Source organism: Gobio gobio (genome assembly GCF_949357685.1).
Source record: "Gobio gobio genome assembly, chromosome: 23".
Taxonomy (NCBI): Eukaryota; Metazoa; Chordata; class Actinopteri; order Cypriniformes; family Gobionidae; genus Gobio; species Gobio gobio.
Window position 1 is genome coordinate 9,945,124 of NC_137119.1, and position 26,030 is coordinate 9,971,153.

The 26,030-nt window shown below is 41.0% G+C and overlaps 2 protein-coding genes across 7 annotated transcripts in view; one reads left to right on the plus strand and one right to left on the minus strand.

The window, feature by feature from the left end:
- LOC307119961 (NXPE family member 3) overlaps positions 1–26,030 on the plus strand; it is a 71,383-nt gene that overhangs the window by 30,774 nt on the left and 14,579 nt on the right. For all 6 annotated transcript variants that reach the window (XM_079806737.1, XM_079806732.1, XM_079806735.1 and 3 more), the window contains 2 exons: positions 19,493–19,607; positions 20,701–20,765. In XM_079806737.1, the coding sequence (XP_079662863.1) occupies positions 19,577–19,607; positions 20,701–20,765 (96 nt within the window). In that variant the 5' untranslated portion in view covers positions 19,493–19,576. The remainder of the gene's footprint in view (positions 1–19,492; positions 19,608–20,700; positions 20,766–26,030) is intronic.
- On the minus strand, positions 1,233–4,988 carry chst2b (carbohydrate (N-acetylglucosamine-6-O) sulfotransferase 2b). The gene has a single exon (XM_079806731.1). It carries the CDS (start codon positions 3,527–3,529, stop codon positions 2,132–2,134), a length of 1,398 nt encoding a protein of 465 aa, XP_079662857.1. The 5' UTR covers positions 3,530–4,988; the 3' UTR covers positions 1,233–2,131.

Below are 26,030 nucleotides of genomic sequence, written 5' to 3' on the forward strand. Positions count from 1 at the left end.
ATCATATTTGGGGGTCCTTGGCATCATAAAGTTTGAAAACCCCTAGGTTAGAGAGTCAAACGGGTAACCTGAAGGTTGCTGTTGCTATTCTCAATACTGGCAGAAATTGAGGTGCCCTCGAGCAAGGCATCTAACCCCCAATCACACCCCGGGGACCACAGCAAAATGGCTTCCCACTACCCCGGGTGTGTGTGTCCACGGTTTGCAGTGTGTGTGTGTTCACTACTCACTGCTCCTAATGTGTGCACTAACTTGGAAGAGGGCAAATTCCTCCCATACTTGGCCTTCAAATCATGTCACTTTCACTTTCCACCAAGTTTAGTTGAAGCCATTTGTTTCTTACAGAACCCCTATGGCCAATTACACAGGGTTCTATATAACATCTATTAATTTTGTGAAATATGAAAGCTGTAAAGGAGTCCCTAAAGCCCCTGGAAATTACCTGCGTTACAAGAAAGACATTGGCCCTTTTTTCTCCTTAGTATCCAGAGAGCTATCATAACCAGCATTTTATTATTGCTATTATTGCCAGTAAAATGTGTGTTGAAAAGGACTCCATTTAATACAGGAATGTTGTTTGGTAGGAAAAAAGATAACTAAAGATTTACTTGATTATTGTAGTTTTTTGGTTTACTGACTTCTCTGAAGTTATAACAACAAAGTAGTGGATTTGCTTAAAATGTTTTTACATTTTTGCAAGTCCAACCAACAATACAGTTGATCTGTAACTACCTCTTTTTTTAGGCTGAAAAATTGGTGGTATTTAGTCCTATTTGCTTTCTTCCCAGCATGCATTATAGTGAATCAAAGGAACAATTTCCATAAAATGATTAAAATTGCCTAAAATCTGACACTTCACACTTCTTAATTTGTGTTCTACTGAAGAAACAAAGACACCTACATCTTGGATGCCTTGGGGGTAAGCAGAAAAATTTTCGTTTTTGGGTGAACTATCCCTTTAAGAGATAACTATTTAAGCGTCAACACCAGCAGTTGATATCTGTTTATACTAAGTGTGCTGTCACTTCACTCAAGCTTGTTAAATCAGGGTGGATTCTGATTGACTGTCAATGTTTTTATCGTTTGAAAAAAAAACCAGCTTGTTATCATTAGTTATCGTCCTTGATGTGAACAGGCCTTTATTATTTACCATTGCAGTTTTGCAGATGATATTAAAAAATTAGGGGTGATTTTGATCTACAGTTCATGGATCAACACTTGCAGTGGTTATATTACTAGACACTTTAATAAGTTAAACCAGTCTCATGGTTTACCAATTTACCAATCCATGGTAAGCAAGTGACACCATATTTGAATCCATGTTTGATAGCATCAGTGTTCTCTCACTCCCATTGCATGCCTGAATAGCAAATGCAGATCAATATTATATTTTTGACCAATATCGGACTCTGAAGTCCCAAAGTGTGCACTGAATGTACTTTAGCTACTTCTGAGTTTTGGTGAAGATGACAAAATGTCTGAATGTCACTGCAGTGCTGTACATGACAAAAATCTTTTCTCAGAACTAACTAAAACTGGACCATTTTTTTGCAGTGATTTTGTACTTCATTGAAATGCTATAATTGCCTAATTTGATGAAGGCAGACATAAAAGCTTTCTTGACAAAATAAGCCTGGAATAAGCCTTTAAGATTTTGCAAAGAATTGCTTTAACGTTTTATTTGGTAATGAGAAATATGCCTTACATAACACATAACACTGGCATTCATTGTGAACTTTAATGATTGTCTTTGAATTCATTCTAAAGAAATAGCATTACCTGCACTCTGCATAACAGTTTTGATCAGTAATTTTTGTTGTTGATTTTTCATACAGCAAATGAACTGAAACTCAAAAACATACCTAGAACATTCCAAATGGGGGGGAAGGGTCAATGCAACATTTGTTTTGTACAATATAAATTTTCCGGCTGCGGTTCACAGATGCTGCTGTATCAAACATCTACAGGTTCGATTAGAAAACTAACAGTGCTATTGAATGACCACAAAGAGCTATGACATTCCAGAAAGTGATTGTGAAATCCTTCCAAAGCACTTTGATTTGAACAAACAAATCCATAGTTACTGAGCTGGAGCTCCGTTTCAAAAGTGATCTCTAGTGCAAGAAATCTGTCACAGTTTGGAGGCAGTCAATAAGGATTTACTCAGGTCTTTTGCTTCTCCAGCTGTTCTTACACGTTCATAACCCAGGATGGCCATTGCATTATGGCAGTACTCCTCTACTTGTTTTATCTGTTGAATACTCAACACTGTTCTCCATGCACTGGCCGCCTGTGTCGCGTTCCTTGCTGACACAATAAATGGCTTTGAGGAAGAGCTTGTGCCGTTCGTCATGTTAAGAGCAAAAGACTCGATGTCAAGGTTGGCACTGAGATTGGCAAATTGGTAAACATTCCGGAGTGTTTTGACAGGGTTATCCACCAGATCTTCGTAGCGCACCGCCAGGTATTTCCCTCTCAGCCAGTCGGGCGGATTTAAGGCAGTCCTCAGGCTCCTGTACGTCCGATCACATATCACTTCCATAGCTCCAACCGAATGGTAATCTGCACCGTCTTTTTTGCTCATTTTGTGGCCGGGATCCACAAAGGGTATCCGACGGAGTTTGGGATCCCTGCTTCGGACCACCTGCAAGTTCTCGCGAATCAGCCCGTGCCTCGATTTGATCCTGGAGTTGGCTACGGCTCTGGGATCTCGCACAAGGTGAATCACCTTCAGATCCAGAGACGGATCCTCCATGAGGGGCGCCAAAACATTGACGTCCAGAACCCGGACCCCTTTTATGACTATAGTGTTGTACTTAAGGCATTCTTCCTCTAAGAGCCTGAGGCTTTGTGGAGGACATTTTTTGCAGACTTTGTCATCCACCATCCCAACGATATCTCTTCTATAAGCTGAGCAAAGAGGATACGAGCAGATGACTTTATTAAGTGTGGCCCCAAACAGTCCAAGGGAGGTGAAGTTTTTGCTCCCGGGGCTGTTGTACAGCTGAAAAACTGACAGGTCGCAGCGGTAGAGCGAGCTCAGCATGTCCCTTGCTGCTCCCTGTAAGGACACAGCATCACCCGGGTACAGCTTCTGCCAGATGTGCCACATAGGTTCATACAAGAAGAAAACCTCTGGGTGCTGATTAAATAGCTCTCCGAAAAATGATGAACCGGACCTCCATGTGGTCAAAACGTAGACAAGCTGTCTCTTCTTAGCAAGAGATGGTCTGTAAAGGAATCGGATGTCCGACCTTCCCTGATAAGGAGTGCTTCTCATCTGGAGATTACACTGTTGAGGTTCTTTAGTCCATCTGTAGTTTGCCAAGTTCAGCATGGTGAGAACTAACAGCAGAAAATACGCTATAAACAGTACAAATCTTTTTCTCCGCAACACTTTCATCACGATTCCTGGCTGGGTGGTTATTTTTGTGGGATGATTCCAATATGTTTTGAGATTTCTGTCATAAACACCATTCTTTTCCCCTAGTGCAGTCAACTGAAGTTGTAGGAACTGGTTGCTTCTCATCTGTTAAGGGATAGAGTGACTTGAGCCACTCAATCACAGTGAACGAGCAACTGCACAAACACTATCAATTCAAATGATGTTTTCATGCAAGCAAACTTTGTTCTTAATAAAAAACCAGACTCCTCGTTTGCAGACAAATATCCAATATCCATCACATCCACAGCCCAGTCGTGTGCATTGTTGAATGTAGAGTCACTGCAGTGCGCAGATTCTCCCCTCAGTCCTCAGAAGAAAAAAAAAATATTGCGAACGTTCACAATATCATATCCGTTTGTACGTCCATCAAAGCAGAAATCCCTTATAACGTTGTTCCGCGGTGACGGAGAACCGCTACAGTATCGCGTCGCCGTTATGAATGCGGTCGGACCCATTCAGCTCTGCAATCATGTTGTTTTTCAGTCGCGCGTCGTGATGCGCGGCTGTTTTCGCCGATGTGGTGTCTGTCTCCGGCTCCAACTGTACTGAACTGATTCAGTCTCGGTCCGGGGGTAATAAAGACCCTCCCCTTCTCCACAGCTTGTGGAAATAGACCGGTGCTTTCGCCACTTCAAACGTCCCCCACCATATAATGTTAGTGGTTGAGATGGCTAAACACAGAATGTGCGGCTGTAAAGTCATTTACGTGAAGACTGATAGCACTAAAAATCACGGGAATCATACATCAAATAATTGACATGCACTCATTTCTATATCCTATCTTTTTCTTAAGGAATTTGAACCGAAGAAAAATAACAATGAATTAAAAATGAATCATCTAAGAATTAAGTAAGTGAAAAGAGTTTTTTTAAATAATGTATAAATATTACCAGAAGCCTACTTGTATTGGAATTATGTATTTCTTAGTGACTGTAAATCACACACAAAAAAACAGATAAACACAATAGATAGTAGCCTATAACCAAGCATAATCCATGTGTCAGTTTATCAATTCTTTATCAACATTAATAGCCAAATGTGAAGTAATGACACACATTGCCATTTAACATTATCATTAATACTAATTTAATATCAATACAATTACATTTAAAGAAGTTACTTAGCCATATTGCTTACTTATATACACTGCCGTTCAAATGTTTTTGAACTGTAAAATTTTAAATGTTTTTAGAAGAAGTCTCTTATGCTCACCAACGCTGCATTTATTTTATTCAAAATACCAAAAAACAGTAATATTGTGAAATATTATTAAAATGTAAAATAACTATTTTCTATTTGAATATATTTATGTAATTTATTTCTGTGATGCAAAGCTGTATTTTCAGCATCATTCTTCACATGATCCTTCAGAAATCATTCTAATATGATGGTTTGCTGGTAAGGATTCTTTGATGAATAGAATTTTCTAAAGAACAGCATTTATTTTTAAATAAAATCTTTTGTAACATTATAAATATCATTACTGTCACTTCTGATCAATTTAATGCATCCTTGCTGAATAATTGTATTGATTCTTAAGTTCTTTCCCAAACAAAAATAAAATAAAATCTTACTGACCCAAAACTTTTGGGGTACAATGTTGCAAAAGCATTCTATTCCAGATAAATACTGTTTCTGCATCCTAAAATTGTTTTTAAAAATGTTTAACACAACTGTTTTCAACATTGATAATAATCAAATGTTTCGTCATGTGGATCATGTGTCACTGAAGACCTGGAGTAGTGATGCTGAAAATTCAGCTTTGCGTCAAAGAAATAAATCACATTTAAAAATTTATTCAAACAAAAAACAGTTATTTTACATTTTAATAATATTTCACTATATATATATATATATAAATATATATATATATATATATATATATATATATATATATATATATATATATATATATATATATATAATGTTTTTTTTGTTTGTTTTTTGTACTTTTAACTATGCAGCCTTTGTGAAACATTAAAAATCTTACTGATCAAAAGCTTTTGCACGGCAGTGTATTTCTCTAGATTTTTATTTAACTTAATCAAGTAATCAAGTCAGATATTTTTTTTAGCAGTTTAAGATCAGAACTAGAAATGTCAGATTCACAAATGATTCACTCTTTTGATTTGAATCTTTTCTAATGAATCAATAAGAAAATGCTTGCTGGGGCTATACTAACTTAAAGCTACACTGTGTAACTTTTTTGTTTATTCTTAGCTAAAAACACTTAGTTCTTTCAAAAATATATGTGCTCATTAATGTATATTTACTTCTTTCAAGTAATAAAGTATTCTCGTAAGTTTATAATATGCCATTGAAAATACATACGGGTAATGGGTTCGAATGCGGGTCGCCATGATACCAAAAAAAAAAAAAAAAAAATAGAACTGTCCGTTTTTATTTCGATTGTGACTTTAGAAATGAAGCTTCCAAAAGAGGGTTTTGGCAGCAATGCCATATAGGTTCCCCAAAGAACGGTGAATTCAGAGAAATAATGATTCTGAGAACAGTTCTTAAAAGAACCATCTTTATCTTGAAAAACATAAACAAATTAAATGAACCTTTTTCTACTATAGAGAACCTTTTGTTTCCATCGATGTTAAAGTTTTTTATGAGATTTTCAATGCTAATAAAGAACCTTTATTTTTAGTAGTTTACACTTGTTTTTAAACATGCATTTTTAGTGTAATTATGGGTAATAAATATTGCCAGTTTATAGTTTGGATCTATGTTTTCAAGTAGATGACTACTGTGATAGGGCTCTGCCGAGCCTGGTATAAACTGTAATCTGCAGTAACAGTAAAAGTAGTATTGTAGTATGCTTTTCCAAACATAGCCAGTTTCCCAAATAAAGCATTATTCATACAGTGTGTGCCTGTCTGCAACACCACTGAGATGCAATTTGTTCCCCAGTTTATCAGAGACATAAAATAAGGATCACAAAATAAACTATATTAATGCATTTTTTGATTATTGCAAAGCTAATGTTCAATGTATTAGAGAATGTAAACTCTAATATAAAAAAGGCAGAGGGTATTTGCACTAAGTAAAAATAACTATTTTCCTTGCACTAAGTGTAAATAGTGTTAGATGCTATTTATACTTGATGCAAATAGTGGCAAAAAATTTGCACCTCAGTGTATGTACTACATTGTAAAACAGTATGCAATTACATATTCAGTGTATATGATTATATTTATTATAATCATAAATGGATTCATTAATCACTATTCCTAAAGTCCTGCCTACCCCTAAACCAAACCATATTGAACCTTCTGAACAGTAAAGGTGTCCTTGAAGGTCCAGGAAGGGAACCACGGTTATGGAGTATACTGTGGAAGGCTATGTTGTTCGGCCTTACAGATATGCTAGTATTCGCTTCAAAACGTTATGAGCTGCACACGTTACGTCCAATCAACGCTAGAACACCACATAAAATTTCAGTAGGCCTATTGAATACCCATTAGTCACTTTATTTTAATTTAAAATTTTATTTGAATGGAGAAGAAAATGGAGAAGAATAGGATCTGAAAAAAGTTGGATTCAAACTGGGGTCGGTTGGTCTCTGTTCCTGTGACCATGCTGGCTTCTTCCTTAAGTTTCTCTTGCTCAACTAGACCTTTAACCAACTAGGCTTCGGAACATCACGTTTAGGTGTAGTGGTATGAGTGTGTGTGTGTGTGTGTGTGTGTGTGTGTGTGTGTGTGTGTGTGTGTGTGTGTGTGTGTGTGTGTGTGTGTGTGTATAGTGAGCAGCAGGGCCGTAACCACCATAGACATTGAGGACAAGTCCCCCCACAATAATTGGAAATGGCCAAATTGATATTTCTTAAAGGGTTCATGAACTGCATTTTTTATTGTTCCCTTTCGAGAGGTCTCTCGTATTGCGTTATGGGAAAACTCCTTTTCTCGAGAATATGAAGCAAAAACATTATTCTATAAAGTGTCTATGTAAAACGCAGTGCGGCTGCACAGCAGATAGAACAGCGCGAGCTGCGCGCTGATTGGCTGTGCTGCGGCAACTGCAGGAACCTATGGCGAGGCGGCTGAGAGAGCGAACCAATAGGGGTCGCTAGAAAATCCAGCCGAACAAGGTCACTATAATTAGCATATTGAGGCTATAAAAGACTGTGGCCATAGGAATTCAGATTTTATCTCCTTCAGTGATACCTTCGTTGACCTTCGGAATTGAAGCCCCGCCGTCGAAAAGCACTAAGCGGAACTTCTCTGCAGCCCTGAGGATACCGGTTTCCCGCCTGGTCTCCGCCTTCAGCCGCCTGCTGTTCCAGCTGCGCCATCCGGCATTAAATATCCTTTATTCTGTTGTCTATCTGTGTGTGTGTGTTGCCGCTGCAACGCCATGTCAAAAGAGCATACGAGGCTTTGCTCGTTCTTCTCAACCCCGAGGACTCGGCTCGCCAGTTTTCAGGACCAGCTTCACTCTTCCTCTTCTCTCGTTCCGCCGCGCGGAAGAAGCGGCGTGGACAGAGAATGCTAGAGTAGACGAGCGAACTCAAGCCGAAGCTCTCCTCACTCTTCCTCTTCTCTCGCTCCCTCCCGGCGCGTTAAGAAGCAGCGCGGACAGACGGAGCTCTCCTCACTCTTCCTCTTCTCTCGTCCCGCCGCGCGGAATAAGCGCCGCGGACGGAGAATGCTAGCGTATACGAGCGAACTCAAGCCGAAGCTCTCCTCTTCTCTAGTTCCCGCTGCGCTGAGAAGTGCCACAGACAGAGCGAGCTCTCCTCACTCTTCCTCTTCTCTCATGACTGTGCGCGCGCCCTCTCCACAGCGTGCGTTCGCTGACTAGAGCGCGACTTACATCATAGCACGCACTGTCTAGAGCATAATGACGTCGTAATATGGCTGCCAAGCCCTGCGCCTTTTTCACTCTATCACTTCTCCCAGTCCCCTCTATTCAGGTGGCTGGAGAGGTTTCACACTGTAGGCAATGTGTCCACTATACAGTATGCACCCCTGCATAAGCACTGTTAATTCAGCGCCACAAAATCACTCAACTTCTCCCAGTCCCCTCTATTCAGGCGGCTGGAGAGGTTCAACACTGTAGGCAATGTGTCCACTACACAGTATGCACCCCTGCATAAGCACTGTTAATTCAGTGCCACAAAATCACTCATAAATCCCGCCATGGCCGGATTACCATGGACTTCCTTATATTCTCCCAGTTCCCTTGGTTCAGGTGACTGGAGATGTAAATATTGCAGTCAACTAGCCTGTGGTCAAACACGCTCGTTGCGCTCTCGGTCTAGACTAGAGTATAACAGCATTGTAAAATAGCTTCCATACCACTCGGACTTCCTTACATTCCCCCAGTTCCCTTGGTTCAGGTGGCTGGAGATGTAAATATTGCAGTCAATTAGCCTGTGGTCAAACACGCTCGTCTGCACACTAACGCTGTTGCACGTTTACCCCTGTGGACTTCCTCACTGGCTTGCGCCGTGAGTACTTTAAATGTAAATTTTGCGCCCACTACACAGTGCGCGCCACTGCACATTATTACAATGAATCACAAAAAGAGCTTTGTCTATGTAGGAAATGTGCCCACTTTACAGTATGCACCCCTGTAACCAAGCACTTTTCACACAGCACACTCGCACCACGAGCGCTATGAATGTGAGGTGTGCGCCCACTGCAAAATCTGCGCCTCCAAACATAAAGACTATCCCCACAGTGTTACAAACTCACAGTGTTACAGCACAAAGCAACCGGGTTACCGGGTCCCTATTACTAAGCGGCCTGCCTCCGAATCTAATTCAACCCTTGGCTTCACGAGCCCAGGCCTGGCAGGCCATTCCTGGTATATCAAATTGGGTGTTGAACATAATAAAACGAGGTTACTCACTACAGTTTGCTCGCAGACCCCCGCATTCTTGCGCCGTGGTCGAAACCTCAGTGAAAAGAAGCGTGAGTCTCGTGCTCCGCACCGAGGTGTCGAAACTGTTGGAAAAGGGAGCAGTGGAAACCGTGCACCCGACACAAAGTGAGTCAGGCTTTTACAGTCGCAACTTCCTCGTCCCGAAAAATTGGATGGTGGCCTCAGGCCCATTCTAGATCTCAGACATCTGAACAAAGCACTTATGACACGCTCGTTCAAGATGCTGACAGTGAAACAAATCCTCGCGCACATTCGCCCGGGAGATTGGTTTTTCACAGTCGACCTGAAAGATGCCTACTTTCACATTCAGATAGCACCCCGTCACAGGCCATTCTTGAGATTCGCCTTCGAGGGTCAGGCTTATCAATACACAGTCCTGCCATTCGGGTTATCCCTGGCGCTTCACACTTTTACGAAGTGCATGGACGCAGCCATACCCCCACTGAGGCTGAAAGGCATGCGGATACTCAACTACCTCGAAGATTGGCTTGTCATAGCCCAATCAGAGGCACAGTTGACGAAACACAAGTCCTGGCTCCTCAACCATCTAGAATGTTTGGGTCTCAGGATCAATATCGCCAAGAGTTCAATGTCTCCCACCCAGAATATATCTTTTCTGGGTATGGTCATAGACTCAATACAGATGAGGGCGAGGCTTACGTCACAGCGCGCCCTCTCTATTCAGAACACGGCGGCGTCATTCAAAGCTGGCGCGTACATTCCTCTCAAACGTTTTCAGAGGATGCTAGGTCTTATGGCCTCGGCCAACATGTAAGTGGTATCCTATATAAATCGCCAGGACGGTCTGAAATCAGGCTCTCTACATTCCATGGCGAAACACCTCCTTTTATGGGCAGAGCACTACCTGAGCTCCCTGAGAGCGGCTCATGTGCCAGGTATCCTGAATCAGGGTCCGGATATGTTGTCCAGAAGCAGCATTCCCCCGGGGGAATGGTCCCTTCACCCGCAGACAATTCAGTTGATTTGGAGCACCTTCGGAAAGCGAAAATAGATCTTTTCACCTCAGAAGACAATGCTCACTGCCAGATATTTTCTCCTAACACAGGGATGCACTGGCCCATGTCTGGCCCAGACACCCTCTGTATGCTTTTCCTCCGATCGCGATGTTGCCACAGGCCATCAAAAAGATCAGGGAAACCGAATCCACAGTGCTATTAATAGCCTCGTTGTGGAAAAACCAAATATGGGTCTTCGAACTGACTCACATGTCAGACACAGCCCATGGCCGATTCCGCTGAGGAAAAACCTCCTCACGCAGGCTAGAGGGAAAATCTGGCATCCTTGTCCCGAACTGTGGGTCCTCCACGTATGGCCCATCAACGGATACCCGGGAACCTCTCTGAAAGAGTTCTGAATACTATTTCTGAAGCTAGAGCTCCCGCTACCAGGCAGCTCTATGCACTGAAATGGTCGGTATTCTCTAACTGGTGTACAGCACGAAACCTCGATGCACACTTGTGCGAGGTGGCAGAAGTGCTCGCCTTCCTTCAAGAGCTAATGGACGCGCGTCGTTCCCCCTCCACGCTCAAAGTATACGTTGCCGCCATAGCAGCTTATCACGCTCGGGTCCCGGGACAATCACTGGGGAAAAGCGAGCTTATTGTACGTTTTCTTAAAGGGGCCAGGAGGCTGAACCCGCCTCGCACCCGCCACTGTCACACTGGATAGTACACGCTCTCTCACTGGCTTATAAGTCTAAGGTCTCGTTTGCCCTATAGGCATTAAAGGGGCTATATGAGGACCTCTTTTCCAAAACGCTATAAATCCATTTCAATAGTTTTCAGGAAAATAGTTTTTTTTACCTAGACCTACACATTTTGTGAATATTCTATTTATCCTGTTAAAATGTTTTTTTGGCTCAGTCTGAACATGTTGAACAATGATTATTAAATCAAACAACAATATTGTTGATGATAAATTCAAAGTTAATACTTTTTTTTTCAAAACGCTATAAATCCATTCATTTTTTTTCAAAACGCTATAAATCCATCAATTTTTTTATTTATTTATGGTTTGTCTTTTTTTTTTTTAAACAACCAGAGAACATGCAACATATAATCAGGGACTCATAAATTAATATAAATTATTGATGATAATGATAACAATATTCAATAAGTTATTTAGTAATACATATTCAATATAAATATAAAAAATATAATAGCCTACACATAAAAATACAGTCATTTTTAGTAAAGTGTAAAGCCTGTAACAAATAGGACCAACTTGTCCACTACATATGCATGAAAAAAAACGAATTCAATATTCAACAATGCATTTAATAGTGCATACAGTAAAGTGTCTAACCTGTAAAACAGTAGGACCGTCTGCTATACATTTTTTTAAATCACATAGTGTGTGTGTGAGAGTGAGCGTGAGTGAATGCGAGTGTGTGTGAGAGTGAGTGAGTGAGTGTATGCGTGTGTGTGTGTGTGAGTGAATGCGAGTGTGTGTGTGTGTGTGTGCGAGGTTGTGTGAGTGAATGCGAGTGTGCGTGTGAATGCGAGTGTGTGTGTGTGTGTGTGCGAGCTCGTGTGAGTGAATGCGAGTGTGTGTATGCGTGCGAAATGCGAATGCTAGCGTGCTTATGGTCCTGGACTTTCGGACGCTTCCTTGTCACTTGCGTGAAGTCCATGAGATGAAGTATGGCGTGATCCTGGTCAACCTTGTTTGGTTTTTCATAAAAATAATTGAAATGTATCCTCAGATCGTCCGGCGACAGCCTCTCGGCCTGACAGAAAACTTTGGCAGCAGCTTTGTGTTGACATCCCACTGTTGTTATCAACGCGCTACCTGAGTGACGAAACTTCTTTTTTTGTTGTTTTTTGTGATTTTCTTTGTCCAGTCGGAGTTTTCTACCCCCAGGTGTAGGTCTCACTTGCTCATCAAGGCCATCAAAAGTGTTATCAGAGTTTAAAGCACTCATTTTAATGAATGAACGTAAACAAACAGCTGTTCAGAGTGCCGCCCTGTTGGATTACGTAGTACGCTCATCGAATTCTGATTCGTCAAGAGGATATATCGTGTTTTGGCTAAAAATAGGTTTGGCGTTTATCGCGCTTTGGAAAGAAACAGCATCTTGCAGTACATTTTAAACAAGGAAATATAGCGATTTGGCATGAAATGTTGATGGAGCAGTGAATAGGTTCAGTACACAGCAAAATGACATGATAAACTCATTTTTTTTAAAAATGGCGTTTATCGCGTTTTGGAAAAGAGCTCTTCATATGCAACTTTTTCCCCAAAATAAACGTAACAATAGCCTTTTTATTTGACCATTTATGACTCAAACATCTCCTGATGAGCATACTGACACCTTGTCCGCTCACAGTGGGTGCACCTATAAGCCTGTATCCTATTTTTCCTATTTTCTGGCGGGTAGGTTTTTCCCGCGCAGAAAATAAGAGCAGTTCTATTTTTTGGCCACAGGTGTCAGTTGCGAGTTTAAATTTCAGAAAAACGCATATAGCCCCTTTAAAGCCCATTCTACCAGAGGCATGGCCTCGTCGTGGGCATGGTCATGTGGCATACCGCTGGAAGATATCTGGGCGGTGGCAGGCTGGGCCTCTCCGTCCACTTTTATCAGATTTTATAAACTGGAAGTCCCCGCTCTACAAGCTGGGATTCTCTCCATTTAATAGGTATTGACTGTTATTATTAACTAAGACCCAATTTCTTCCGGTCTTCCTGTTATACACATATAAACTGTGTTCACAAGCATGTGTTATACTACATAACTATAAGACCCGACTATGTCCGGTCATAGTTTCTATAATCATATGGCCCGATTCTATCCGGCCTATATACTCATTATGCCCTTATAGGAGGCCCACTTTGTTGGCCTCCCTGGGACTCACTGTTACCCATCTTATGTGCCTCAGGTTCTCCTCAGGCCACAGTTTGGGTCGGTTAAGCACGCACAGCGTTTTAAATTGGGTTCCCATAACGCAATACGAGAGACCTCTCGAAAGGGAACGTACTTGGTTACTCACGTAACCTCGGTTCCCTGAGAGAGGGAACGAGTATTGCGTAACGCGCCGTGCTTGTGCTTCTCAGGGTATCGCTTCAGTCGATTTTAAACCTGAATTCCTATGGCAGAACACTGTCTTTTATAGCCTCAATATGCTAATTATAGCGACCTTGTTTGGCGGGATTTTCTAGTGACCCCTATTGGTTCGCTCTCTCAGCCGCCTCGCCATAGGTTCCTGCAGTTGCCGCAGCACAGCCAATCAGCGCGCAGCTCGCACTGTTCTATCTGCTGTGCAGCCGCACTGTGTTTTACATAGACACTTTATAGAATAAAGTTTTTGCTTCATATTCTCGAGAAAATGAGTTTTCCCATAACGCAATACTCGTTCCCTTTCTCAGGGAACCGAGGTTACGTGAGTAACCGAGTACGTTTTATGATGTTTCCTGGGGTGCACTTATAATGTTAGAATGCTTTTTACATCAAAAATTGTCATAATTTATAAATAAAAGGCATTTTTCCTACCCTGATTTTAGCCTTCTGCTCTGAACGCTCCGTTTTAAGGGGTGTGTCCGCTGGGAGACTTCAGTGTAAACACACACTGCTGTGATAGGCTAACGTCTTTACATTTGAAATAGTATTACTCTCTCTTTTAGCTCGTTTTACCAATTACAGCTCTCATGGTTAACTAATCAAGAAAAGTGTTGCATAACATTTAGCTCTATGGCATTATATTTAGATCTATGGCATTGAATTAAGATCGTGGCATGAAAGGTTGCAGTGATGATCATTGTAGCCGATCACACACATGCTCAGCGCATGAAAGCAGCGATCTCGTCATTGCAACTCAGTTTCTGTACACTACCGAATGCTTTCATCTTCACTAACAGTGCAAACGAGATATAGTTAAGAGATTCGTTGAATAAAACGGGAGTCACTGATAAACTCTCCTGTTTGATTGACAGATTCAGCACGCACTGCTTAAACCATTGCAAAGGGAGCTTTCTTTGATCGTTTTCTTTATAGAATTTAATCAGTTACTTACATGTTGCATTACTGTTGAACCCAGTCACGGCACAATATTTTGTAATCCTCAACGGCATGTTTATTGCTTTGTAGCTCGAAGGTTTAACACTAGGCCTATGTTACATGCATTTTACTATTGACTGAAGAAGAGTGTGAATTCCATCGCGGTGCTTTTAGTTTTTATAAGGAAAGAGTGCGTGTATGATTGAACCTAGCCTGATTTGACAAAAGATTTGTGAAAAGTTGAGATAACGAAGCATGAAAATATTTTTTTTACAGTGCAGTGACACAGCACTCAGTCAATGCAGCGATTTAAACTGCTTATCAGAGTGAATGACAGAAACAGAGAAACATAATGTAGTTATTGCAGCTGATTGTGACATTTATGGCCTTAGATTAAAGGGATTTGTGGTTTTTGATGTCACTTTGAATTATAGAAGTGGCAAATTGATACAGAAGATATATTTATTGTTTTTTAAATAGAAAACAAAAAAGGAATAATTTAATATAGGGCAGATTAAACATATTGCCAATCTAGACAATTACACTAATATAAGATTTGTCTATATTCTAAATGAATTTGAATGAATATGACAATATATTATTTATTTTTTTATCATCAATCAAAATCTATCATCATAAGGCGTCGTTGCGTTCTATCACCCCAGCTGCTTATAAGTGATTTAATTCCTCTGACACAGCACTGCGAACAGACAGTGGCAGACGGCGAAGTTTTTGGCACCCAGGTGTGACCGTTTCATCCAGCTTTACGTGGTGTATATTTAGCACATCCATACTTGGTTGATTCAGCAACAGTGAACTGAAAGACTGGCACAGGACAAGCAGGCACATGAAGGGCATTCGAAGACAGGACTTGATTGCTTTCAATCCTCACATGCAGTGCAAACATTAGGTCCCTTCCCACGAGTGGTGTCCTTTTGTCTACTATAAAGAATGTAGCAGGAGTGTTCATGTAGGGACACGTTTGCTGGCAAACAGCCAACCGCCAGAGTTTGGCCTTTTAAATATGTCACAAGCCTGACTGTTGGTTGTGACAGCACGACGTTACTGAAATTGCATGCATAAGTACTGTAGTATAGCCTACATAGATACGGAAAACCCACCAATCCACCACACAAGTCTGAGTGGCAACGCCCACTGAGTGGCAAAAAGACTGAGAGGCAGCATTGTTTTTCAGCGTGAATGCCGCGAAAAACACACAAAACCAGACCTGGCTCCAGAGGGGGGGTCGGGGGGGTTGTCTTGGCCCCCGCATAGACATCCCTGTGCCCCCCTCTGGACCGAGGACTTGATAATAGCATGTAATTTTCTCACTCAAACCACTGCCGCATGATTGCTTTTAGAGGTAAAAGCTGCCCATAACTGCTGGTCTAGGATCTGTTTTCTTCGTAATAATCGCATATTATTAGCTAAAAAGAGTTGGCAAAAGAACCACAGAGTATCTGTATTTGCACTCGTCAAATGATTCAATTTCCAACGTGTTTTCGCTTTGGTGAGTAATGTAGCCAATCACAGACAAGTTTAGCAACACTGCGTGAACTTTTTGAAGTTTAAAGTTTGAGTTCCAGAGAAATGTGACTGTTACACCTGTTCGACCACAGCAAAGTTACGTAATTGGTAAGTCTGTGCTTTTTCTCTTACACTGTAAAATCGAATTAGTTAGACTTACTTGAAAAAAGCATGCAAACCGATTGCCTTAAAAAAACCAAGTAAAGTGAAATAGGAATAGTATGTTGTGCTAACAAATGCTTAATTAGTATAGTTCACTTACACAAGAGTTCTAGTGGCTAAAAAAGAACTGTAGAGAGAACTTGATCTTTTAATTTAGGTTTACTCTTGACTTAGTTTAGCTACCATAGATGTTACCATTGTTGTGTTTTGCTGAATGTTGAAGTCTGTGTGTGACTCAAGCATGATCAGCTGCAATATCTTTTGTTACAAATATAGAGGGATTATATCAACTCATTTAAAAGTTACACAGGTGTTTATGACGTAAGTGTTAGCAATACAATTGTAAATGATCGTTATATGACAAAGGAAAATATTACATAGGTTAATTTTAAAAGATGATCTTAAAGGGGCTATATGCAACTTTTTCCCCAAAAATAAACGTAACAATAGCCTTTTTATTTTACCATTTATGACTCAAACATCTCCTGATGAGCATACTGACACCTTGTCCGCTCACAGTGGGTGCACCTATAAGCCTGTATCCTATTTTTCCTATTTTCTGGCGGGTCGTCTTTTCCCGCGCTGTCTGCGGATGTGACGCCACCACCGCTGCGAGAGCGAGCAGAAAATGAGAGCAGTTCTGTTTTTTGGCCATAGGTGTCAGTCGCGAGTTTAAATTTCAGAAAAACGCATATAGCCCCTTTAATTTCTGACTCATTAACTATAGTTAATTATTCAGTCAGAAGCTAGGTCAACTTTTAAAAGCAACCTATTTATTACTTCTCTTCCTTTGAAACCAAATAACTGTGATTTCTTGTTGCATCGCTGCATCAGAAAGAGAGTTTTAATAATATAAATGTTCCAAGTGCTCAACCAAAGTGAACACTTATCACCATAATGGTTTTTTTTTTTTTTGCTTAACAAAATGGCACTCAAACCAATCAATTAATCTTAACTTGTTTTTTCTGAGTAAACAAGGAATAGTATGTGAATAGTACAGATTACTAGATTTTTTCAATTGAGTTAAGACACTAAGTAAAGTTAACTAAAAAGTGTTAGTTAGAATCACTGTTGGATTTTATAGTGTACTTCTGTGCTGATGGGGCCGCTGTGCCTGTGTTTGTACCAAGCGGCAACCTCCCCCAGTTTCTCTTGAAGCCAATACGGAAGTGACTTAAACTGCAATTCATTGACTGGCCACTAGGGACAGGGCAGAATTTCATTGAGCTCAATGTTAAAATGCCCAATTTTGAGAGACAGGTGGATAGCCGTTTGTCTGCAGTCTGTTAGTCATCACGTCACCTCAGCTCCACCCAAGTCCCGCCTCTTTTCCCATTTTCAGTTATCCGAGTGTGTACTTTACGCTTCAAAACTGCTCTTCAGAATCCTATGGGTGACGTCACGGACACTACGTCCATATTGTTTACAGTCTATGGTTTGTACATGTATATGTTTACTGTTTTAAGCTATCTTTAAATACAACATATTGCAAAAATGGTATTTGCTGTGAGAAACGGACCTCGGGTTCAGGCTTAAAGGGTTAGTTCACCCAAAAATGAAAATTCTGTCATTAATTACTTACCCTCATGTCATTCGACACCCGTATGACCTACGTTCATCTTGGGAACACAAATTAAGATATTTTAGTTGAAATCCGATGGCTCAGAAAGGCCTCCATTGGCACAATGTACTTTACACTCTCAAGACCCATAAAAGGTACTATAGATGTCGTTACAAAGTCCATCTCACTACAGTGGCTCTACAATAACTTTATGAAGCAACGAGAATAGTTTTTGTGAGCAAAAAAAACCCTAAATAACGACTTATATTGTGATGACCAATTTTAAAACACTGCATCATGAAGCTTCGAAGTGTTATGAATCAGTGAGTCGATTCAGCGGTTTGGATCGCCAAAGTCACGTGATCTCAGCAGTTTGGCGGTTTGACATGGGATCCGAATCATGATTCGACTCACTGATTCATAACGCTTCGAACCTTCATGATATATTTATATCTTATTCAGGACATTACTAAATAAAAAAAATTACATGCATTTTTGTATGATCCCTCTTATTTAGTAAAAATTATTCCCCTTTTTCACAGATTCTGCATGCGGTTCACATACTTTTTCTTGCCACTGTATAATGGCTGCCATAATAACAGCCCATTTCAAATGTTTACGTGCATTTCTTCTTTTTTTTTTTGAGTGGTGATGAAATATATTGCTCTTGTAAATACTTGCCAGCATTTCAGTAGATCAGTAGTCTAGATCTTTAAAATGCATTAAAATTACAGCGAAGCGCAACCGTACAGTGCTCTGCAGTGGTCACATTTTTAAGTTATATATTCTTGAAAACTCAGAGATGTGGATTCGGACGGCAATTAAATTACCACACGACCTTGGTGTTTGTCAAAAAACAGTAGGATAAATCGGCCGGTCATTTTTACTTGGGTGGTGGGAGAAAAACATTCTGGAATCGAACGGCAATAAAATCCCAGACTAGCCTCTGTCAATGAGGAAAAAACTTTATGACCCCACAAGAAACAATTACCGTCCGAATAGGGCTTTAGCCAACTTCTTCACCACTAACGGAGTGAGCTGGAAAATCCAAATTTTCCCGAACCCCTTGGGGAGGAGGGCCACAACATCATGGCCACCAACAAAACTCAGCAAAGATTGTTCTTGCTCCGGCTTTAACTTCTGGATATTTGGCAGGGTTGCCACAACGGACCAAATGGCTTCGCTCACATCTTTCTCCGCCGCCATTACTGAACTACAACTCAAACTAGCACACGACATCAACGTCATCGTTCTCAGCCACTCCCTCTGTTCTCTGATTTGACCAGTTAAAATTTGCAACGTCAATAACTTAAAAATTATTTTGATAATTTTCAAAACTCTGAGGCTATGTGCTGAACGGCATAGCAGGTTCACCGGGGCAAGGCAGGATGTGGAAAAAATCGGGAAAGTCACGTTAGCAACAACCATCTTCGTGACCAACGATAGTGGAAAACATGCCTAATCCTCATCGCCAATTTGTGGTATCTGTCAGGAGTTATTAAACAATGAAGCACACGAGACAGGTTTAACTTCATCCATCTTGTTTACTCATCACTTGTGTTCTCACAAACAGTTCAGACTTCCTTTTCAAAATAGTAGTCCACAATATAATTTACTTATGAACAGAACATATTTTGAAAGATGTAGTCATTAAATGTATTTTGTGCCAAAGCTATGATAAATGATCCACAGTTTAGCCCACATAGATTGAGTTTTGAAAAAGTGACCTAAGTACTGACAAACTGGTCCAAGTGAATTACATGTTGAGGTCAGGTTTTAAAAGAATGACTAGCTGTGTTACAAGAGTGATCAGTCTAGTTGTTTTGAAAATGTAACATTTGAAAAAATGGAAACATGGAACAAATCTTAATTGTGAATGTACACACAGCAGGTTTGGCATTCTGGACACATCCCACCCGCAGAACAACGCTGCAAGTTTCACCATGATACTTGGAAACCATTTGATGTGACCATGTTCATTCCACCCACAGCTGATTCTAAAGGTAAATAGTAGTTTATATGGAGCTTATTATGATTAAGAATATAAATACGATTAGAATATAAATCAAAACACTGGTTAACTTTTAAATGTAATTCAACGTTTACTTGTACAACTATCTTTGTGAGGACCAGTCTTACCAGCAGAGTGAGGGCAAATTGAGTAAAGTGAGGACATTTTGGCCGGTTATCACTTTCTGAGACCCCTTTATAGGTTTGTTTGAGGGTCAAGACTTGGTTTTAGGGATAAAGTTCAAATTAGGTTAAAGGAATAGTTCACCCAAAAATGAAAATTATCCCATAATTTACTCACCCTCAAGCCATCCAAGGTGTAAATGACATTCTTCTTTCTTATGATATACTTAGTTATTCTTCTTAGTTATATTAAAAAAAATGTCCTGGCTCATCCAAGCTTTAAAATGGCAGTGAATGGGAGCCCAAAATTTGAAGCCCAAAAAAGTGCATCCATCCATTATAAAAGTAATCCACATGGCTCCGGGGGGTTAATAAAGACCTTCTGAAGAAAATCAATGCGTTTGTGTAAGAAAAAAAACTTCTGCCAGAACACCTTCCGCAGTTCAAAATGCTTACACTAAGTCCAACATCATCGTCGCGCCAGTTATTCTTTTTTTCGTAAGTTGAATACGGAATGCGGTCCACCGGAAGCTAGATATTATACTTTATAACATGTCAAATATGGATATTTGTCTTACAAAAACCCATCAATTCACTTCATAAGTCCTTTATTAATACACTTCTTTGGGCTTCACATTTTGGGCTGACATTCACTGGCTTATAATTCTTGGAAAAGCCAGGACATTTTATAACTCAGATTGTGTTCATCATAAAGAAGAAAGTCAAATATACCTAGGATGGCTTGAGGGTGAGTAAATCATGGGGTAGTTTTCATTTTTGGGTGAACTATCCCTTTAAGGGTATGTTTAGGGTAAGAGTTTGGGTTAGGCATCTAGTTGTAATGGATAAGGAGCTAGAGATTGCATTATCGATAAATGTCCTCAAAAAGACAGAAGTACAAGAATGTTTGTATTTTAGATCACCTTTTAGATCACATTTTCACTCATTACAGTGTCTCATTAGTTCACAGAATAACACGTCGTTGCATTCACTTTTTGCTGCTTTGTCTTTGGATGTCCACCTGTATGGTAAGTTTATGTAAAACATATTAAATCATATATCAAATTAAATAATATGTCATGTTTATTCTGTTTTATGTCAAATGCAATCAAAGCTTTGTTGAGGGTAATGCACAGAACTGGCATAGGGTCAAAACCACAGGGCAAACAATCCAGATAACAACAGAGTCTAAAACACAGGAACACAAGGAAACCCAGGGAGACAGGCAGAAGATAAAACCAATAATAAGCGCTCAGACAACTCAAACAAGACTTCACAGAGAGTAAATTAACACACAGGACTTATAAAAGCAAGCATAAAGGAGTCAATCACACACAGATTGAAGTATACATATAGTATAGTTGAAGTATATGAATAATGAGTCCGGGCTATGGGAAATGTAGTTCATGATGAGATAACAAAGGAGACAGGAGGAGTGCCCTCTGGTGGAGATCATGGGCACTCCAGCTGGCGGATGTAACATATTCTGTTAATTTGGCCAACATGTGTAGAATTTGTAAAATCAAACTTTTAATTGGCATCTCTTCTCGTTCAGTTTGTTTAATCCAACTGATCCTGTGTCATATCTTCACCAAATCTTCTGATAACACATGACATTCACTATTACATACTTTATAGATTTTATGTCAATTCCATAAGATTGGTGTAGCCTGTATACTACAAGGCTTATTTTAAATACGTATATTGCATTATTTGCTACTGAATTAAATTATTTAAATGTTTTGTTCTAATGACAAACCAAATGTTACATTATGTTTATTACATATTACAATGATATTTTGTTTTGAAACAATGATTATGTGGAAAGAAAATACACTATATTGCCAAAAGTTTTGGGACGCCTGCCTTTCCATGCACATGAACTTTAAAGGGGCTATATGCGTTTTTCTGAAATTTAAACTCGCGACTGACACCTGTGGCCAAAAAACAGAACTGCTCTTATTTTCTGCTCGCTCTCGCAGCGGTGGTGACGTCACATCCGCAGACAGCGCGGGAAAAATCCGACCCGACAGAAAATAGGAAAAATAGGATACAGGCTTATAGGTGCACCCACTGTGAGCGGACAAGGTGTCAGTATGCTCATCAGGAGATGTTGGAGTCATAAATGGTAAAATAAAAAGGCTATTGTTATGTTTATTTTGGGGAAAAAGTTAAATATAGCCCCTTTAATGACATCCCATTCTTAATATATAGGGTTTAATATGGAGTTGTCCCAGCCTTTGCAGCTATAACAGCTTCAACTCTTCTGGGAAGGCTTTCCACAAGGTTTGGAAAAGGTGTGTTTATGGGAATTTTTCACCTTTCTTTAGAAGCGCATTTGTGAGATCAGGCTCGCAGTCTCCACTCTAATTCATCCCAAAGGTGTTCTATTGGTTTGAGGTCACCAAACTCGCTCATCCATGTCTTTATGGACCTTGCTTTGTGCACTGGTGCGCAATCATGTTGGAACAGGAAGGGACCATCCCCAAACTGTTCCCACAAAGTTGGGAGCATGAAATTGTCCAAAATGTCTTGGTGTGCTGAAGCATTAAGAGTTCCTTTCACTGGAACTAAGGGGCCTAGCCCAACCCCTGAAAAGCAACTCAACACCATAATCCCCCCTCCACCATACTTTACACTTGGCACAATGCAGTCAGACAAGTACCGTTCTCCTAGCCTGGCTCCACCCTCCTATGTACTTCCACTCAATTTAAATTTTCCTTCAGTCCTCTGTCTGGGACTGCGGTATATTCTTGGGTTTTCTCCGGAAAAAATTTTAACCAGTCCAATCAGCGAACAGAGGGAGTGGCTGAGAATGATGACGTTGATGTTGTGTGCTAGTTTGAGTAGTAGTTCAGAAATGGCGGCGGAGAAAGATGCGAGCGAAGCCATTCATTCTGTTGTGGCACCGCTGCCGAATATCCAGAAATTAAAGCCGGAGCAAGAACAATCTTTGCTGAGTTTTGTTGGTGGCCATGATGTTGTGGCCCTCCTCCCCACAGGGTTCGGGAAAAGTTTGATTTTCCAGCTTGCTCCGTTAGTGGTGAAGGAGTTGGCTGAATCATTATCATTTACAGGGGCTAGTCAGTGATTTTATTGCCGTCCATCTCCCACCACCCGCATAAAAATCCCCGGCCAAATTACCTACTGCTTTTGACAAACACCAAGGTTGTGTGGTAATTTAATTGCTGTCCGAATCCACATCTCTGAGTTTTCAAGAATATATCTGTTATGTCTTCATGACAAGAAGTACAAGCAAGATTATTCAACTTAATTACAACTTTAATAGCGAATGCACAAGCAGGGTAGCATGCAAGCACATGCTCTCTTTCTCTGCTCTCTTTTTACTTCACATGTATCTTTAACCCAAGGAGCTTGAGTTCCATCTAGTGGATTATTAATGTAATGACATCACATTTCCCCTCTTAGTTAAATTAATTCTTTCTGTAGCCAACAATTGGCATGAAATAGAATAAAGAACATTAAATCCTTACTGTATTAACAATTTCACATGTATAAGAAAGCTAAGCACTAAGCAACACATTAATGAGTACACACGCATTTAAAAGAAACAACATGAACAAGTATACTCAACTGCTATTCAGTACTCAAATGTGTGTGAATGTGTGTGCACAAGTCCATGTCAGCTTCGATGACTAATAAACATAGTCCTTTAGCCAAGCTGGCTCAAGTCTTTGACGTGTCTCACGTGAACAAGCATCAAAAGTAACTGACTTTTTCAGACAGTGGAACTTGAGAGGGAATCAGTTTTTCTGCATTGATGGTCAGTCTGTTATCCAGTGCATTAGTCGGCACAGGTGCAAGACACGATGCATGCCACTTCTTTCCATTGTCTAAGAGGTAGGTGTAAGGGCCAACTTTTTTCTTAACCTCAACAGGAGGAGTGAATTTTGGGTGTCCTTTTGGTACATGTACTCACTTTTTTATGCGCACTTTATCCCCTTTTTGGAAAGATGAATGACGCACTCGATGCTTGTTATCAAAGCGAGATTTCATGACATCCTGACGTGCTGAAACATGTTTCCGCAGTTGTTTAGGGTCATGGCCAGAAGGTGAGGGTTTCAAGACATTGAGGCAAGTACGCATCTTCCTTCCATGAAGCAATTCGAAGGGGGAAACACCTGTCACAGCATGGGGTGTAGCACGATAGATCTGCAGGAAGTCAGTCACTGTTGCTTTCCATGGTGCTGATTGTAGGATTGCTGATTGAATTGTACTTTGCAGAACTCTGTGGAAGTGGTCAATAGCTCCATTTGAAGCCGGATGATAGACTGATGTGCGAATGTGCTTAATGTCTCTGTCTTTCAGGAAAGCAGCAAACTCTGGTGAAGAAAACTGAGGCCCATTATCACTCACCAGAGTGGTCGGGTTGCCATGTCTACTGAAGACGGAGGTAAGAAAAGCCGTCACCTGTTTTGTTGCAATAGATGCAGTAAAGGCTACCTCGGGCCATTTACTATAGTAGTCAGTGAGTGTCAGAGCGTATCGACAGTCCCAGACAGCAGTCTCGAAAGGGCCCACGATGTCTATCGCCAGTTTTTCCCAAGGCGCAGATGGTAAAGGAACAGGCTGGAGAGGCACATCAAAGGTTTTCGCGGTTTTGTCCAGAGCAAGACATAACTGACAGGTGGTAATCTTTTTCACAAGTGTGTCCATTTTGGGCCACCAAAACAGCTCACGCAGGCGTTGTTTTGTTCTCACAATCCCCTGATGGCCCTCATGTGCAACGCGGATCAGTGATTCACGCAGTTCTTCAGGTACCACCAGTCGAGACCCTCTAAACACAAAATCAGCCTGCACACTGAACTCATGTCGCAGTTTGTAATATGGGCGTAGAACAGGATCCAGAGCAGCAGAAGATGGGGGCCAGCCACGGACAATTTGTGTGCGAAGAGCAGAGAGTTCAGAACAACGAGTAGAGGCAGCAGCAAATTCATCCTAAAATATGGCAGTTGAACCAATGGACAGTAACGCAACAAATTCGAGCTCTGTATCCGACTCAACATCTGAAGTAAGAGGCAGGGGCAGGCGGGACAAACAGTCTGCAGTGTAGTTTTCAGATCCAGCACGATACTGAACTGCGTAATTAAAACAGAGCAACCGAGCAGCCCATCGAGCTATGTGCATGCCAGCTCTATCAGTCCCTTTTGTGGTCAGCAACGTCGTCAAAGCTTGGTGGTCAGTCCGCAGAGTAAATATGCGACTCCACAAGTATGTCCTCCACTTCTCCACTGCCCAAACGCACGCCAGAGCCTCCTTTTCGACAGTGGAGTATTTCTGTTCAGCTTGGGTGAGTGTTCTGGATGCGAAAGCGACAGTACGTTCATGACCATCAGTGCTTATTTGTGCGAAGACAGCGCCAAGTCCGTAAGCAGACGCATCAGTAGAAATGACCACTGGCAGCTCCGGGTCAAATAGTGCGAGAGCAGGACTGCTTACATGTAGCTTTTTGACTTCAGCTAAGCTTTGTTGAGCTTCATCGGACCAGTGAAATCCACTCTCATCTCTCAGGCACGCACGCTGAGGCATCACTACGGAAGCGAAATTAGGAATAAATTTGTTGTACCATGAGAGGAGACCCAGTAGAGAACGTAGCTGTACAGCATCCGATGGCGCAGATGCATCGATTATTGCAGAGAGATGTTCCTGATCCAGCTGAATACCCTGTGATGTCACCATGTGTCCTAAAAACTTCAAGCTCTGCTTTCTGAATTGACATTTTGACTCATTCAACACCAACCCTGCATCTTTGAGATGTTGCAGCACATTCTCTAGTGCTTGATCATGCTCCTGTAGAGAGCGTCCCCACACAATGATATCGTCTAGATCATTTGCAATGTTCTGAAGTCCTTTTAGAATGATAACCATCATCTTTTGGAATGCAGATGGAGCAGATGCCAAACCATAAGGTACCCTGCGGAACCTGAAGAGCCCCTCGTGTGTAATGAATGCAGTTAGGTCCCGGCTATCATCATGAAGAGGTACCTGATGATACGCACTTTCTAAATCTATAGTCGAAAATACAGTTGCACCTTGCAGTAATGTCATCATCTCCTCCATGTGTGGCAATGGGTAGCTGTCTACTATAATTGCCTTGTTGGGCCCTCACAGATCCACACACATGCGGATCCCCCCTCCGTTTTCTTTTGGACCACAACAATCGGGGAAACCCATGGAGAGGAGTCAATTGTTTCAATTACACCAGCATGCAAGAGTCATTCCAATTCAGCGGAAACAGCATCTCTGACAGAAAATGGTAAGCGACGCAGTTT